Source organism: Aquila chrysaetos, chromosome 22 (assembly GCF_900496995.4).
Source record: "Aquila chrysaetos chrysaetos chromosome 22, bAquChr1.4, whole genome shotgun sequence".
Taxonomy (NCBI): domain Eukaryota; kingdom Metazoa; phylum Chordata; class Aves; order Accipitriformes; family Accipitridae; genus Aquila; species Aquila chrysaetos.
This window is the reverse complement of record NC_044025.1, coordinates 15,893,690-15,909,539: the sequence shown is the minus strand read 5'-3', so window position 1 is coordinate 15,909,539 and position 15,850 is coordinate 15,893,690. Positions and strand designations below refer to the sequence as shown.

The following is a 15,850-nucleotide window of genomic DNA, read 5'->3' as shown; positions in this document are numbered from 1 at the left end:
CTGAGAGCTTGACATTCTAGCAAGCTGCTTCACCTTATAATCATTATTTCCTGAGACGCGTTGTGCTGGTTCGTATTCCAATAACACATTCGTGTACCCGCACAGGTACAAGGGAAGCGTACAAATCATGTCTCGCAAAACAACTGTTGGCAAAGAGCAGGATTTGTGTATTCATTGCTCACCACTGAACAGTTACATACATTTTAATTCCAACCTCAAACACAATTTGGACCATGGCAGATGTTTCCTATAGCGCAGGCTTCCTTTGGATGACAGTTAATTCAGTTTGAACATGGCAGCAATGAAGAAAGGGATTTAAATATTTTCTGCTTATTCTCCAAGCTTAATATTGCAGACATAAAAATGAGGGAGTACTAAATTGAACAGCTAAACTTGCCTCTCCCAGCCTCGGCTCTGAATTCAGACCAGCCTGCGCTTCCCTGTCACCCAGGACTCCCCTCTCTGTGACACCAGCCTGTGTCAAAAAGAAATTAAATTATTTTAACAAGGTTCTTCCGGACGCACACTGATGTAACTGAGAGGAGAATATGCCTCTTGTTTTAGGCTGCTTAAGTTTCACCAAAAAAGGGGGCATGCTCCTCTGCAAAACTCTTGCTCCTTTCCCTTTGTTACCCTCGGCAGCTTCCTCCTGTTGCTCTACGTTAATAAGCAGATCATTATTTCACCAGCCGCAATCAAAACCTTCCATAAGATAAGAGACAATTGCAATTTTACATTCACATAGTTGCCCACACTGAAGAGCCCTGAAAAGCTCTTAACGAGTTGTATGCACAGGGATCGTCTCTTCACCTATCAGCGGAATGGGCTTGGGAAGTGACAGCTGCTTAAACAGCGCACACACAGCAGAGTAGTTTAAGTGGAAAAGATATACTATAAATAATTGAAATCACAGCAAGAAATGGAGGCAGAGCAGAGGGAAAGAAGGCAACTCAGAGGAAGCTGGCAGCAGGAGAAGAGATAAGGACTTCTCCTGGAAGCCAAACTAAACAAGTGTGCACGTACAAATAAATCCACACCTTCTCACCTACACTGGCAGGCAAAAGAAGTTCTTGACCTTTTCTGCACTGTTTGGCAACCCAAATTTTATCCACCTATGAGCCCTCTCTTGCCAACATCTTCCCCTTCCCTCCTTTCCGCCGAATCCATAAGTCTGATGCAAACGACCCCCATGCTCATCCCTGGCACTGCAGCAATCTTGGTCACCAAATGATGCTGATGAGTAGATGTGGATTTTAAATGGCCAATTCTGCCATTGATGACTGCCCCACCTACACAGACCCACTTCTCCTAGCCCAGCCTTTCGTGGCGAAGCTATGTGGAAGGCTTCCCCACGCACCCAGCACATTCAGGGCACACCAGAGAGGATCCTGTTCCCAACTGGGGCTTCTGAGCACCACGGGGTCACCATCAGTGGTAGCTGCAGAAATGACCACCTTTGGTTTGAAGGCTTTAAGAATAATTAACCAGCACTCTGGAACAACAGGTGAGTGCTTGAAGTTTCAATCCCAGCAGTAAAACACCTCCTTTGATGTCCACAGCTGTTATGAAGGGCTAAAGGTTGTCATTTTGCCTGACCTTCAACTATTGCAGGAATACTTCTTGACCTGCATTTTCGAAGTTATGAACCACACCCCAGACAACAGCACTCAGGCTAAGCAATCTGCTACTGTCTTGACAGATTTCCAAAGAGATGTGAAATATCTGCCTTTCTCAAGTGACTTGAACGATGCACATACCGAGAGCTCTGCAGACATCCAGAAAAACACCCTTTCTCTCTGGGTACAACTCACCCAAGCAGGAGATGGCAGGAGATAATTTATTATGCTCTATGGAGGTAACACTTGGTACAACAGCTCTGGGTACCACTTCATCACAGCACAGGGTTGAGGAAGGCAAACTTCAACTAGCAACTCAGCTAACCGGACACCTTTAATGAGAAGCAAGTAATGAGATTTTTTAGCGAGCGGTTCATTCAAAGGGCATGCACTGATATCAAGAACCAAGTAAAAATCCCCATTAAAATCTCTGTGGAAGTCAAGAGCATGTAGGAGGGCTGGTGTTCTCAGAGATAAGATGGATATCTTGCCTTACACAGCAATCGATCAATTTTTAGGACTCAACTGCCAGACCTCAGAAGACTCCTCTTGCAGAATGTTGGCAGTTTTAGGGCAAAAGCCTGCACCAGGCACCACTGTTAAAGTTCAGCCCTGCTCCTAGAGCCACAGGGTTAGTAACTGTGACCAGGAGGCGAAGAAACCTTGACACTGACTCTTCTGTGTGAGGAATTCAGTTTAAGAGCTGCTGTTTGAGAAGCATGTCACCAAGATGAAAGATGACCACAGTTCTCAAATGTAATTCGTTTCTTAAAGAGCCTTCCAGAGGTAGCAAGGATCCCACGTACCCTCTTCTCGACACACGGCCCTACTAGGCAAGTGGATGTGCCTAATTGCATATCAATCAGACCCTCTTGCAGGCTGCCTGTCCCAAATCCAAGCCTGGTACGGGAGGGCTGCGCTTCATGTGCCTCTAAGGACATCCTCTGGTTGGGACAGGCAAGTGACAGCTCATGGTGGTGTGAATGGCAAATGTGGTGTCAAGAGCAACTTCCAGTCCACAGGAAAAATAGACATACCAACTCCTTGGATTTCAGCGCGAGATTGGCCCTTGTAACCTCTCTGTGCCACGTGAAGGAGATTGGAAACCCAAGTCCACCTTGGACAGGACAGCATTTCTTGTCTGACTTCTCTTGAAAAGCAAGGAAGCCCTTCCGTACTTCCAAAAGACTTCTGAACCTGAACAATACTGCCATGCCAGCAAGAAGAGATGGGAACCTTGTGATTTGAGACGGACTACTGCTGAGAAACTACATTTGGGCACTCTCCGCGCGGTGAATGATGGAGTCTTTCCCCAACAAGACAGCCAGGCACAGCATCTGTCCTCCAGTGAGCAAAGGGATGACACCGACCTCCCATCCTCCTCTTCCAGCTGGAGGACGGCTCGTGGGCAGCCGTCTCAGCTGAAGTCCCCAGACCCGGCTCCCGTTGTCGGATGCAGAGCCTGGCTCACTGAAGGATGCCGCAGCCGGTTCAGGCATGCACCAAGCTTAGCGTGAGGCCGGAGAGAAACGACTCTCTGACAGCTGGCAAATGCAGCTGCCTGCAGCTGATGGGGGGATAACGAAGAACCAGCCGCTCCTTAGAAGTGCCTTTCTGTCACCCACCTTCCTAGAAGTGCATTTCTGCCGCCCGTACCTCCGAACAGCAGATTTCCTCTGACACGGGGTCATCGAGAACAGAGGTCCTGTAACGCAGATCTTTGAACGCTGTTAACTGATCCAACCCCATCCAAATGGCACGGTTGCTGTCAATACAAAACTGTTCCTTTCTCTTCCTGCCATCCTCCACTTCATCCAGGGGGCATCCATTAGGTTCAAACACAAAGGCAGCAAAGAGCCTACAACAAGAGCCTCATTAACTGACTGTACAACTGGATTTGTTTTGGAGCACAGTGCCATCCCCCGCACTGCAAGGCAGAGCTCTTGCTAGGGGAAAAAACCGGATCAAATTAAAAAATATCTTGCATACCTTAATATTGCAAGCAGCTCTTCCATCAGACTTAAAACAACAGCATTACCAGCTGTAAAAGGGAAAAAAAAAACCCGGGAAGTCTCCCAAAACAGCAGACCAAATGAAAAAAGAGAAGGATGAAGGAGGTTTCAAATCCGCCCTGGAGAGAATGTGTGTCGCAGCTTTAACCTGCTGCAGGGAGGGGGAAAAAAGGAAACAGGATAGCAGAGACCAGAAATCAGATTTATTAGGACCAACCAGGTAGATAAAAGATAGATGATCACCAAGCGATGACGGCTATTTTGGAATCAGCTAACTTCTGAAAATGTCTAGTCAGCTCTAGCATTTCATACACATGAAATTAGTGTCCACACAAGAGTACTCTCCTGAAAGGACAAGATTTAATGCACCCGAGATAATTATCTAGATCCTTCTTTATCCCATTAGTGGTTTTCATTCGCATCCTGGAACACCATAAGCGGATTGTTCAAGAATTATTTGCCATCCGCTGTTTCAATCCCGATTGGAATTATCTTTATACCTCGGTACGAAGAAAAGAGATTACATCCCTGCCAGGGCTTGCTGCAATGCCCTCTTTTCTGAGGCTCCTTTTATCATTTTCATTCTATAAGGTGATAAAAAGAATCAGAAAACAATCGTCACGGACATGATTTTGCCCTCTCCTCCTCTTCCTTCCCCATGCGTGCGTTTGGGAGGAGGAGGAGATGCTCCTCCCACCGCATCCCCTGCAGGAGATGCACCACTGCACCTGCACAGAGATGAAGCTCAACGAGACTTAGTCATCAAATTACCCAGGACAGGATCCAAAAATGCTCCCAGCTTGCGTCTGCGCTACGATCCACTAATAAAAGAACGAGGATAAAACTGTTAAAACCAATTAAACAAATCACTTGATGCAAGAGAAAGAAGTGGAATTCACTGCACTAGAGATCCCAGGGGCGTATGCTAAATGTTGCGTTTCGTGCTCTCTACTAATATATGTCACTATGCAAGCTCCGATGGAGATAAAGCCAACATCATTCAAACAGCCAACACAATCCCTTGCTTCAAGGCCTAAAACAACAAGAAGACAAAATTCCCCTCCCAGCCACTCTAACCACCTGCCAGGTTTTGTATTAATGGAAGAATTACATCTCCTTCCAGGTATGGCGAGGACACAGCTCATCTCCCCATGGCATCCGCGAGTCTGCCCAGCAGTGAGTAAAGATGCCCGGACGACACAAAAACTATCCCTCCTCCTTATAGAAACATAAGAAAGTAAGTATTCAGACCTGACATGAATAGGAATGCATGTATTTTTTAAAAAAACATGCTTTACGGCTGTGTAATGAGATCTGTAGGAGAGTTATCTTTATAAACAAGTTATTAAAAGGGGGAGGAGGGACACAATAATAGCAGGTGCCAATTACTCAGCTCCCGGCAGAGACTTTCCAATTTCTCACCTTCCCCCAAAGCAAGATGTGCCGCTGTACAGCAGCACATTTACTTGCAAGTGTAACACCCTTTCGGAGTATTGGTTCTCTCCCACAAAGCAAAGCTGCAATTGCTGCTGTGCCGCCACTGGAGAGGGGCAGCCCATTTCCCCACCAACCCTGCACCAGAGCTGAGACCAATACGGCATGAAATTAATTTGGAAAGAGTGAAACAGCAGAAAGTAAATAAAATTATCTTTTTATTTGACTCCAGAATCTGGCCACACCCACCAACAGGAACAGCAAATTTGCGAGCTAATTGCGACTGCCAGGTTTGCCTCTCTGCAAATATCTGCTTAGTTTCAGGAACAAAACGCCAGTAACGATTTTGTTATTTTAAAATGGCAGCGTAGTTTCAGATAGTAAATGTTCACATTGCAAATGGAGCCGTCGGAGAGATCCCATCCTTTGAGGCAAGCACACCAAGGTAATGAATAATATTACAAAAGTAATCCGAGCCTTTAAAATCATTATTTCCAAAATCAGCAAATAATTACCAAGGCCTTCAGCAATCAATACCCAAGATAAATAGACAATTAAATTGCAAAAGACCAGAAGAAAGGAGTTAATATTTGCCAAACACATGCCAAATACACTTTTTCATGGTAACCAAATACTTCCAGTAAATAGATATTTTAGCTCACTGGAGAAGCACTTTCAGAAAGTAATAAATTAATCTAATAAAACAGACAGACAGGGTGGAACCAGACATTAACGAAACACAAACTGATCTATACGGAGCCAACCCACAATCCATGTCCTAATTATGCTCATCCACCATTCTGGGTACTTACCTCCCCCACCCAGGTCAGCTCTTTAGCTCGGGGAAAATACATGTTTCACGCAGCTTCCCTGGCACGACAAAGCAGAGAATTTCAGCCATCAAATGACGAAGTTTGGGCTCAGCTAGAATTTGCATTTCCAATTTTTTTTCTAAATACCTCTCGCTCCTCAAAGTCAGCAAATTAATCTGCTTTTAAACACGATTCTTGCTTCGCCTTCGATTTAGTTTAAGCTCCATCCGCGAGGTGCGGGCTGAGCTCTCGCCGCCCAGCACCACCAGCCGCCCACGCACGATGCCCGTGCAAGCATCCCCATGGCACGTCCCCACTCTGGAACCGGGACGGTTTGTCCTGGGGGGGCTGCACCCTGCCTCGCCATCCCTCCTGGGACCCAGAGGGTCTCAGAGAGACCCCTGACACCCGGTGCAAGGACCAGCATCACCTCCTCCCCGGGCAGCCCGATCTTTACCGGCTTCTACCCCAAAATCATTGCTTGGAGTTAACGAAGCCACTCTGTTAGGTGAGCATCTGGTAAAGTTCCTCACACGGTGGATAACTTGAACTGGACAAGATTAAGAGAGGGAGAGACGTGTGGGAAGATGTCCATCCCGGTCATTTTCTGCAACATCAAAGGAAGACGGAAGGGAGAAAACCGAGGGAAATGGAAGACAAAGAGAAGAGATATCAAAGCCAGCTCCGGAGAGAGCGCAACGAGAGATGGCACGAAAAAGGAATAGCTAAAACACGAAAGGCAAGATCAAATAAAAGCACAAGATCACAGTCTGGGCACAGAGAGGAGGGAGGCGAGACCACCACACCACTTTCGCCAGGATTAACTGAATAATTCGTTTGACAGGTACTTGTCTGTGGCAGTAGTCGAGTCTGAGAGAGTCCAACGCCGTCCGGGTCCATCCATCCACCCGGCAACCCCTATGGTCACATACTGTTCTTGCTTTTCACATCCAGCACGGGGACACGCCATGGGGACACTGCAGAGCAGCTCTGCTTCCCTGAGGGCCCGTCTTTTGGGGAGGAATATAGCAATTTAGTTCTCACTCAGAAAACTTCACCAGCTTCTTCTGTATGAAGCTCTTGGTACGGGCAGGGTTAGTCTTGCTACGATGCTTTTACTAAAACAGGCTAAACAAACATGTAGTGCTATTACGCATATCTTAGGTAGCTCATATCTCAGTATTGGAAGTGTTTCTTTGATTAGTCACAAGGGCTTCTGAAGGCTACACAACTTTTTTGCTACCACAGGCCTCCTATCTAAGCCATGAAATTCCTTGGAGCAGTGACAATACATAGAGGATTTATTGCAGCGTACGTACAAGTAGCAAGTGACAAAAAGGGGTCTCCAGGTTAAACCTTATTTCCAGAAAGCTCTCGGCATCACAGGGAGAGAAGAAAAACCTATGTGCTCTAAGGTAGTCTTGAAAATGTGGTCAGGATGGTCTAAAAGCTCATTGAGGAATAGGTGTGGACCAGGGTAGCGGCACTGACACAGGCCAACACCGCGCTCTTCCCCCAGTTCAGCATCCGTCCCGCTACCACCAAGTCCTAACCACCGGTGCAACAATTACAGCTACAGGTAAATGGACAGCGCAATGCAACAAAACTCATAGTGAAAATAAAAGACAGGTGGAGATTAACTTTTGCACAGAAGCTTCTTTAAAGCCTAACGATTTACATTTTAATGCTACTGCTGTCCACTTTAATATAAGCAGGAATGAAAACATCTTGCACAAACATGTCTAGTCACTTCAAAATACAGATTAACCTTTAGGTGAGTATTTATCCTGTATGTAGTGCAAGAGGGCAGGAATATTTAAATATTAGGGGAGTCGCTCCAAGGCAGGGGCAGGCAGGAGGGAAGATGGAGTTACAGAGCTGTGTCTGTGCATCAGAGATGCGTCCATGCTAATGCACGGATCCTGGAGACTCGAATGTGACTTGACACTGGGACAAAAACAGAAGGAGAAGCGGCCAGTGCCACAATTAAGGCAGAAAGAGATGATTTAAAACAGAAATCTGCCCCTCCCAGGTTTTCTTGCTTTGCAAGAGAAGCCTCATGTGAGCTCAAAAACAAACCCAAGAAGGGCGTGCTGATTAAAAAGCCCCCTACACTTCAATTCAAATAAAAAAGGCAGAAAAAAATGCATTCCCTTCCATCAAAGACAACAATCCTCTCCCTGAATCAGGAAGCTGTTAAGCAGACGCTTGATCAGCACTCCCCGAAAAGCCTCTCCTCCTAACAGCGTTAACCTGCCAGCCCCAGCCCCAGCCCCTGCTGAAGCCCTTTGTTTAATAGTTTCCATAATCCTTTAATTTGACCAGTGACTTCTGCCGCCGCGGCAGCCCTCTCCACCCACCGAGCCCCGCCGATCTCTTGGGCTTTGTCTCGTGAAAAACAAAACGTCAACATTAGAATCGGCATGATAATGACATGGAAAATCTTCACGTGAAACAAAGCTTCGTCTCCAAATACTTTTAGGCAGGTGGCTCAGCCCCACCTCTGCAAAGGTCTCCTGCAAAGCACCGGGTGGCTGTGGATGCCCGTGCTGAGCAGGACGGCTATTTTTTGGTGTTTCTTTATACCAGGAACTGAGAGATTGGTACTTCGGTGACTGGTTTGGGTTTTGTGAGCAGGGAGAACCACGGATAACACAAGCCTACCTGCAGTAGCCTGCTAGCAGGCTTGCCCAATTTATCGCTAAAGCAATTTCTCCATCACTTAGCAGGCTTCAAAGCTTTCTAGAGATGACTGGCAGCTTCACTTAAACTAGCCAGCTATAGATGTGTTTTACATTAAACACTAAGTGAATAATCAATGAACATTCAGGATATAAGCACAAATCAATGATTTGTTTTAGATGAATCAAAGGGAACCACAAATGAGACAGGGTTTTGTTCTGTAACAGAAGTAAACCAAGAGAAGTACTTGATGTAATTGGGTGGGTGGGTGTTAACCTGCTCTGCCTGCTCCTCTCCTACGCACTGACACAGACCCCGCTGCCACAGAAGCGCGGCTGTGTCCTCCAAACCCCTGTGACAAGAGATGTCACTGTCCCCAGAGAGCAGATGGGAACTGAGGCACGAAACCAGCCGACTGACTTTCCCAAGACTGGGAGGGATACGGCACGGCAGGGACCCGAATCCAAGCCTCCGCTTCCAGACACTTCAATTCCATCACACAACTGCAACTCTTATCGCTGGAGCCGCAATGGGACACGGACAAGCACACATGTAGCACAAGTCAAAACCCCAGCTTAAAGACCTAGCAAAACCAGCAAAGAAATAAAAACAGAAATACAGGTGACTCCAGACAATGGAAGATTTATTCTGATGAATGCATATCAACAGATTGTACCGTGTCCCTTGCACTTGGGATGAATTTGGTCAAATCACATGCAGGATAATTTGACAAATGCTGCTGCATTCCGGCCACCAATTCCACACAACATCTGCCGAGCACCACGCAGGCCGAGTAAAGGCTCTCAGAAATTCTCTTTTTATTTGCCATGCATTTTAACGATAGACTGCTAAACTCTACGGTTCCTCAGCCAGGTCCCCGCCTGCACCTCCTCAGCCATGAGAAGCACACGCCGGGTCTGCTGCCGGCGTCTCTCCTCCCGGCAAATGTTTCCAAGGGTTGCAGTGAAACGAGCCCAGCTCAGACCAGAGCTTTCATTCGCACCGGTCCAGCTGCAGCCTGTGACCTCAAAGAAACTACAAAAACCTGAAGCGAAGCCGGTGCAGGTAACAGAAATGAAAAAGCAGCGGGAACCCCCGCATGCCGCAAGATACGGTTCGTATTTAGCAGTATCACGAGCTTTGACTCTCCTGCTTCCAGAGCGGATTAGCGTTCACGGCTTTTATGCATTATATAAGACGACTTTGTAAACACGCTCAGAGGAACATCCCTCCGGGACAAAGTCTGCTTCCCACGAAGAACACCCCAAGCGAGCAGAGCATCCCGCCGTGCACAGCACTGAACAGGCAATATTCCTTTACAGAGATGCTGCCTGAGCCTGCCCCGCTGCAACGGGCACCGGAGCAACGTCCACGCTGCAGCCGGTGCCCCGCCATCACCAACACGCCAGCATCCCGCTCCCCACCACGTTCGCAAGTCAAGGGAGAGACCCCGCGCTCAGACGTGCATCGAGATACCCACCCGGGATGCGAGTGGCGAGTCCCTCCCGAAGCCGTGCACATCTATTCCGAAGCGCTTTCACAACGCCCACGGGAAGAACAGTTCCCACGGGGTGAGCATCCAAAATGCTGCACAATCAAAACTGATCTTAGAGGTGTGAAGCCACCATGCAAAGAGCGATCACCCACATCGCAAGCAAATCTACAGGTTCGGAGGTGCCTGCAGTTGTGGTTTTGCAACGGAAACCTGGAGCTGGCTGGTACTGGGTAGCTATAAATCATTAAAATTTGAGGGGGAAAAAACCTGCCGGGGGAAGCCTGCACAGGCAGGGTGGGTACAGAGCCCACCCTGAGCTATGCAGCTGTACCCTGGAGGTGCAATCCCAACCTCAAAACGCAGCATTTCCAAGGGGCAACATGTCGGGAGTCTCCTAAAAGGTTCACACAAGGTTTAGAATTTCCTATTCAATAAAATAAAAAAAACCCAAACACTTCAAAACCAAATATTGTGCAGCATTTATGGCTCTGGGGGGGGGCTGCAAGGGGCAAAGAGAAGGGCTGGAAAGACAGTACATGGCTGGTCGGTCACTCGAGAATAAAGATGATGGATAAGAACTGAACAGTTTTCATCATTGGAAAGAAAAAAACCACAACAATTTAATTGCAGGTAGGTTAAATTGTTTGCCTTCATCCCATCTGCACCTGTGACTTATCCAAAGTCATGAAAGCTTCTTGTTTTTACTGAATCCTCGGTAAAACACCCCTTGTAATCCCCACATTGGGCACGCTAATGCCCGAGCCTGCCCGTGCCTTCCCGAAATCTTGATCCTCTGACTGCACGTCACCCTCCACAGTTAAACCCTACAGGTCCACCTCGTGACAGCAGGTTACAGAAGAGCTTCTTCCAAGGCAGCTGTTGGTTTTTGAAAGTTAAACTGTACTTAAACCTAAAATCAGCAAAAAGAGAATATTAAACTTTGGCCAAGACACCCACCACCATGATGCACAGCACGCAGTCCAGCTCCGAACCACCCCGTGATGCTGGACATCAGCTGCCTGGCTGACTGGTTGTGCTATTTGAGGCTGCCCTTCTCTTCCTACTCCAGCAGACTATTTCAAACCTCGTTTATAATTGGAAAGAGGCAGCATCTGTTTTTGCAGACCACAAGGTCAAAACTTTACTAATAACCACAGCATGGCAAAACACCCTTAGCGGGTAAACAAACCTTGCATCGGTCACAGAAAAGCAGCTCTAGAGCTGGTTTGACCTGGTTTATTTTCTTTCAACTAAGTGTTTTGTCCTCCCAACACAGAGCGGAAAGACAGGCAGGCTCTGGAATGCTTTACGTGTGTTTTAATATCATTTTATTCCCTATCGGAGGCGACGTGGACACCTTGCCAGGTGTCTTCCCCAGAATGCCATGATATGAGGAGCTCAGGATCACTGGGAATTGTCTCCAGCTACTCACAGGGGATGGCTGATGTTACAGAGGACTGGCGAGCACAAAGCCTGTCTTTGAAAAATAAGGGGATGGGGATAAAGAGGATCCAGGAAATTATGGAATAATCAGCTTAACTTCAGTTGAAGTACTTAGAAGACGAGGAGGACTTGAGCAAGAGCTAACCTCTGTTTAATCAAGAACAAATCACATCAAATCTATCCTATTGCTTTCTGCAACAGGGTACCAGGACTTGTAGGAAGGGGAGAAGAAAGAAAGATTTCAGAGACACCTCTGATAGTGTCTCACGGGACATCTCCATAACACAGCTAGGGACAGAGGGGCTGGACTGAGCCACCTGAAGGTGCGTGCACCACTGCTGGGAAGACCACCGGTGAACTGGTCGTTGGTCTTTGAGCACAGACTGGGAGGACCTTACTGAAGTGGGTTCCAGGGGAACCCATCCGAGTTCTGATACCACTTGGTGTTTTCATCCACGACGTGGCTGATGGCAGAGAAAACATGCTGATTGCCTTTGAAGGCTACACCAAGCTGAGAGGGACTGCAAGCTCGCGGGAGGACAAGATCAGAATTCAAAACAATGCTGACACTTTAGAAGAAGCAGTCTGAAAAAAAAAGGACACAGTTCAACAAGGACAAGCGTGAGGTAATGCGATTTGGTAAGAATAATTAACCAGGCAAATACAAGATGAGGAATGAAAAGCAGGAAAAGTTCTGGAGAAGAATGGCTGAAAGGTCAATGAGATAAAAAAAAATTAAACACAAGTAATCTGTGGCAAAAGTAAAAAGCAAACACACTGGGATGTATAAACAGGATCATTGTATGTAAAAGACCTGAAGGAATCCCTTATTCTTCTGAGCAAAAATAAGGCAGAACTTCAGTCCTTTATCGCAGGTTAAGCATCACTCTTCACGAAGGATGACGGTCCACAAAAGAGTAGCAAGAACAACAGCAGACCAAGAATACATGACCTGAAAAGAATGGTCAAAGGAGCCAGCGCGGTTTAATCTATATTAGCAGGGACTAAGGGGAGACACGGTAGCAACATCCAAATATCTAACAGGCTCCTGCTAAGAAGGAAGGAAGGAACTTTTCTGCCTGTGCCCAATAAATGGAAAAAGAAGAGCAATCATGAAACCAGCTGAAGGAAAAGACATTTCTGTTCAGCTCGTAAGAAAAATCTAATGGCAGGGCTGCTAAATGTCAAACAGATTGTCCAGGGAGCTTAGGCATCTCTGTCACCAGAGGTTTTTAAGAATGAACACGATAAACATCTGTCAGGAAGGGGTTGGTTATCACGGATCCTGCGTAGGGGCAGGGGATGGACTGAATGACCTCTCAAGGTCTTCTCCAGCTCTGTATTGAATAATGGCCTGATACGTAAATGACCATAATAGCCGGAAACCTGCTGTGCTGACACAGCCTGACCCATGTTATTTGTGACCTCTTGTAGGGATCGCTGTTTGCAAGCAACAATCTGTTGCTGTCAGAGGAAAATGCGTATCCCAGGGAGGGTCCTACCAAGAGGGACAGGGACAGTGGTTCCAAAGGTTATTATTTTGGCAGTTGAATGAGCAATGGGGAAAAGCTACTTGTTAGAAAATAAAAGTGAGTCAAAGGATGACACAGTCCAGACGGCACAGACTACCTAGCAGGGATGGCCACCCTGCTTCAGAAACCAGCAGTGACCGCTCGGAACCCGTGCGGCACTGCACGCTGACTTCACTTCATTTATGGGAGGGAGCCACAAGCAAAGCAACTCTCAGCAGTAACCACAAGAAAGCAGTTCTCAGAGCGCTCCTCTGCCCCTGCACAACTTACCACGGTCTGGCATTTCTGGCTGGAATGTGCATACAACACCACCTGGTTGTGCAAACATTTTGTCCCATTGAAAATCCCCCCAGCAGAAGCTAATCGATCCACCGGCGGTACCCTTGCATTACAAACGCCCGTCACCCAAACCTCTGTGGGGAGGCAGCTCTGGTGGGATTTAAACCACGTTAGCAGCATGACAGGAGAGCCCTTCAGCTGACGAACGAGGCAGAGGAGCCCAAGCAGCTGCCCATCGGATGCCAGCGGCTGCCAGGGAAGGGGTCGGGCTCGCTGGGCACCTACGTGGGCTCGTGTCATCCCGCCCATCAGAGCCAAAATAACCTCCCCTGTCCCCAGAGGCGCCAGTCCCGATGCCAGCCTTGCACCATGCGCAAGCAGCGCCTTGCGATTGCGCACGGTGTGCCATGGGATTGCAAAGCCATCAAGTCGCGTCTTACGCTCAGCAAAAGCTGCTTTTCACCTGTAGCGGGGAGAGACGCTTATATGGTGAGTGGAAAGAGAGGGCCAAGGGCTGGACGGCCGGACCACCCACCTTTAATGACCTTTAAATTGCAGGAACTGGAAGAGCTGAGTGACTAGCACGGGTGTGAGAGCTTGGACACCCATACGCAAGACAGATACACAATTCAGGAGCAACTCCTGGAATCGTCCTCCAGGCCAGGATAAATCCGGTGTGCTGCTTCAGTGAGTGACAGGACATGGAAAAGCAACTATTATGTTGTCAGGAAAAACCAGCGGCGAGAGCATCCCTGCGATACCCCTGCGGGATTCCCCCCGCAGCCTCGACGGGATGGGGCCCTGCACCCCTGCTTTGCAGCTGCCTACTCGGTGCAAAACCAGCGCCGATATTTAAGCGCCGAAGCCGGCAGCCCTCGCACCCGTCCCACACGCATTTAAGTTACCGGACTCAACATCCAGCCGCAAGAGCCGTGCGTGGCGCGGGGAGGGCAGGGCTGCTCAGATCTCCCCTCACCTCCAGTTTGCCCAGAGACACCCCCCCCAACCATCCGAGGGCTCCCCCCAGTTGCTGCCATCACCACGAGGATTTAACCCCTGCGGTTTCCCACCGCCCACGAAGGTTTTCGCCATAAACGTGGGGGCGCAAAGACGCGCATCACCGAAGCGAAGCCCAAGGCACCCCAACCTGAACGACAGCCCACCCGTCACCCCGCAGCCCCCCCCCCCCCCCCCCCGGCCCCGATCCTCCGTGGGCGCCCCTGCCCGCAGCGCACCCCGGGGACGAGCAGCGACCCCCGGCCCTGGCACCCCCCCGCCCTGCCGGGCACGGGCACGGGCACGCCCGCACCGAGGGTTGTTCCCACGGGTCACGGTCCCGCGGGGACTGGCGGGGGGGGTACGGCGGGGCCAGGGGTTCCCAAAGACTCCTGCAGGATCCTGCCGGTCAGGATCCCCCGGGATCCCCCCACCCCGGGGTCCAGGCGGGCCCGGCTCCCGGAGCACGCCCCCCTCGCCGGCCTCGGGGCCGCGGCCGGACCCCGGGGCCCCCCCCCCGGCGGAGGGGGCCGAGCCCCCCGCCACCCCGCCTCCCCTTACCTTTGTGCCCGCCGAAGGCGCCGTACCAGGAGAGCGAGAGCAGGGCGCACAGGCAGCCGAGCAGCAGCGTGAGCGCCGTGCCGCTGCGGAGCCTCATCGCCTCCTCGCCGGCGGGGGCGGCCGCATGTCCCGGGCGCGGCGCGGCCTCGGCGGCCCCGGGGGCCCCGGCGAGCGCGGAGCAGCGCGGAGCGGAGCGGAGCGGAGCGGAGCGGGGCGTACCGCCCGCCCGCCCGCATGCAGCGCCCGCGCCGGGCCGGGCCGGGCCGGGCCGCGCCGGGCGGGCGGGGCGGGGCGGGGCGGGGCGGGGCCAAGGGGGCGTTGCCGAGGGGCGGGGCCAAGGGGCGGGGCGGCAGCGGGCGGAGGGCGCCCCCGCGCGGGGGACCGCGGGACCGCCGGCGGCAGCGGGGCGGGGGGGGGGAGTGAGTGTGAGTGAGTGTGAGAGTGTGTGTGTGTGTGTGAGAGTGTGTGTGAGAGAGTGTGTGAGTGTGAGAGTGTGTGTGTGTGAGTGTGTGTGTGTGAGTGTGTGTGTGAGTGTGTGAGTGTGTGTGTGTGTGAGTGTGTGTGTGTGTGAGTGTGTGTGTGTGAGTGTGTGTGTGTGTGTGAGTGTGTGTGTGAGTGTGTGTGTGTGTGTGTGAGTGTGTGTGTGTGAGAGTGTGTGTGAGTGTGTGTGTGAGTGTGTGTGTGTGAGTGTGTGTGTGAGTGTGTGTGTGTGAGTGTGAGAGTGTGTGTGTGAGTGTGTGTGTGAGTGTGAGTGTGTGTGTGAGTGTGTGTGTGTGTGTGAGAGTGTGTGTGAGTGAGTGTGTGTGTGAGTGTGAGAGTGTGTGTGTGAGTGTGTGTGTGAGTGTGAGTGTGTGTGTGAGTGTGTGTGTGTGTGAGTGTGTGTGTGTGTGAGTGTGTGTGTGAGTGTGAGTGTGTGTGTGAGTGTGTGTGTGTGAGAGTGTGTGTGAGTGAGTGTGTGTGTGTGAGAGAGTGTGTGAGTGTGAGTGTG

The 15,850-nt window shown here is 49.9% G+C and overlaps 1 protein-coding gene across 1 annotated transcript in view; it reads right to left on the bottom strand.

Moving 5' to 3' along the window:
* The window catches only part of MGAT4B (alpha-1,3-mannosyl-glycoprotein 4-beta-N-acetylglucosaminyltransferase B), a 52,802-nt gene extending 37,723 nt beyond the window's left edge, over window positions 1-15,079 (bottom strand). The window contains exon 1 of the mRNA XM_029997932.1: window positions 14,863-15,079. Within this exon, the coding sequence (XP_029853792.1) occupies window positions 14,863-14,959 (97 nt within the window). The 5' untranslated portion in view covers window positions 14,960-15,079. The remainder of the gene's footprint in view (window positions 1-14,862) is intronic.
* Between the last annotated feature and the right edge of the window lie 771 nt (window positions 15,080-15,850).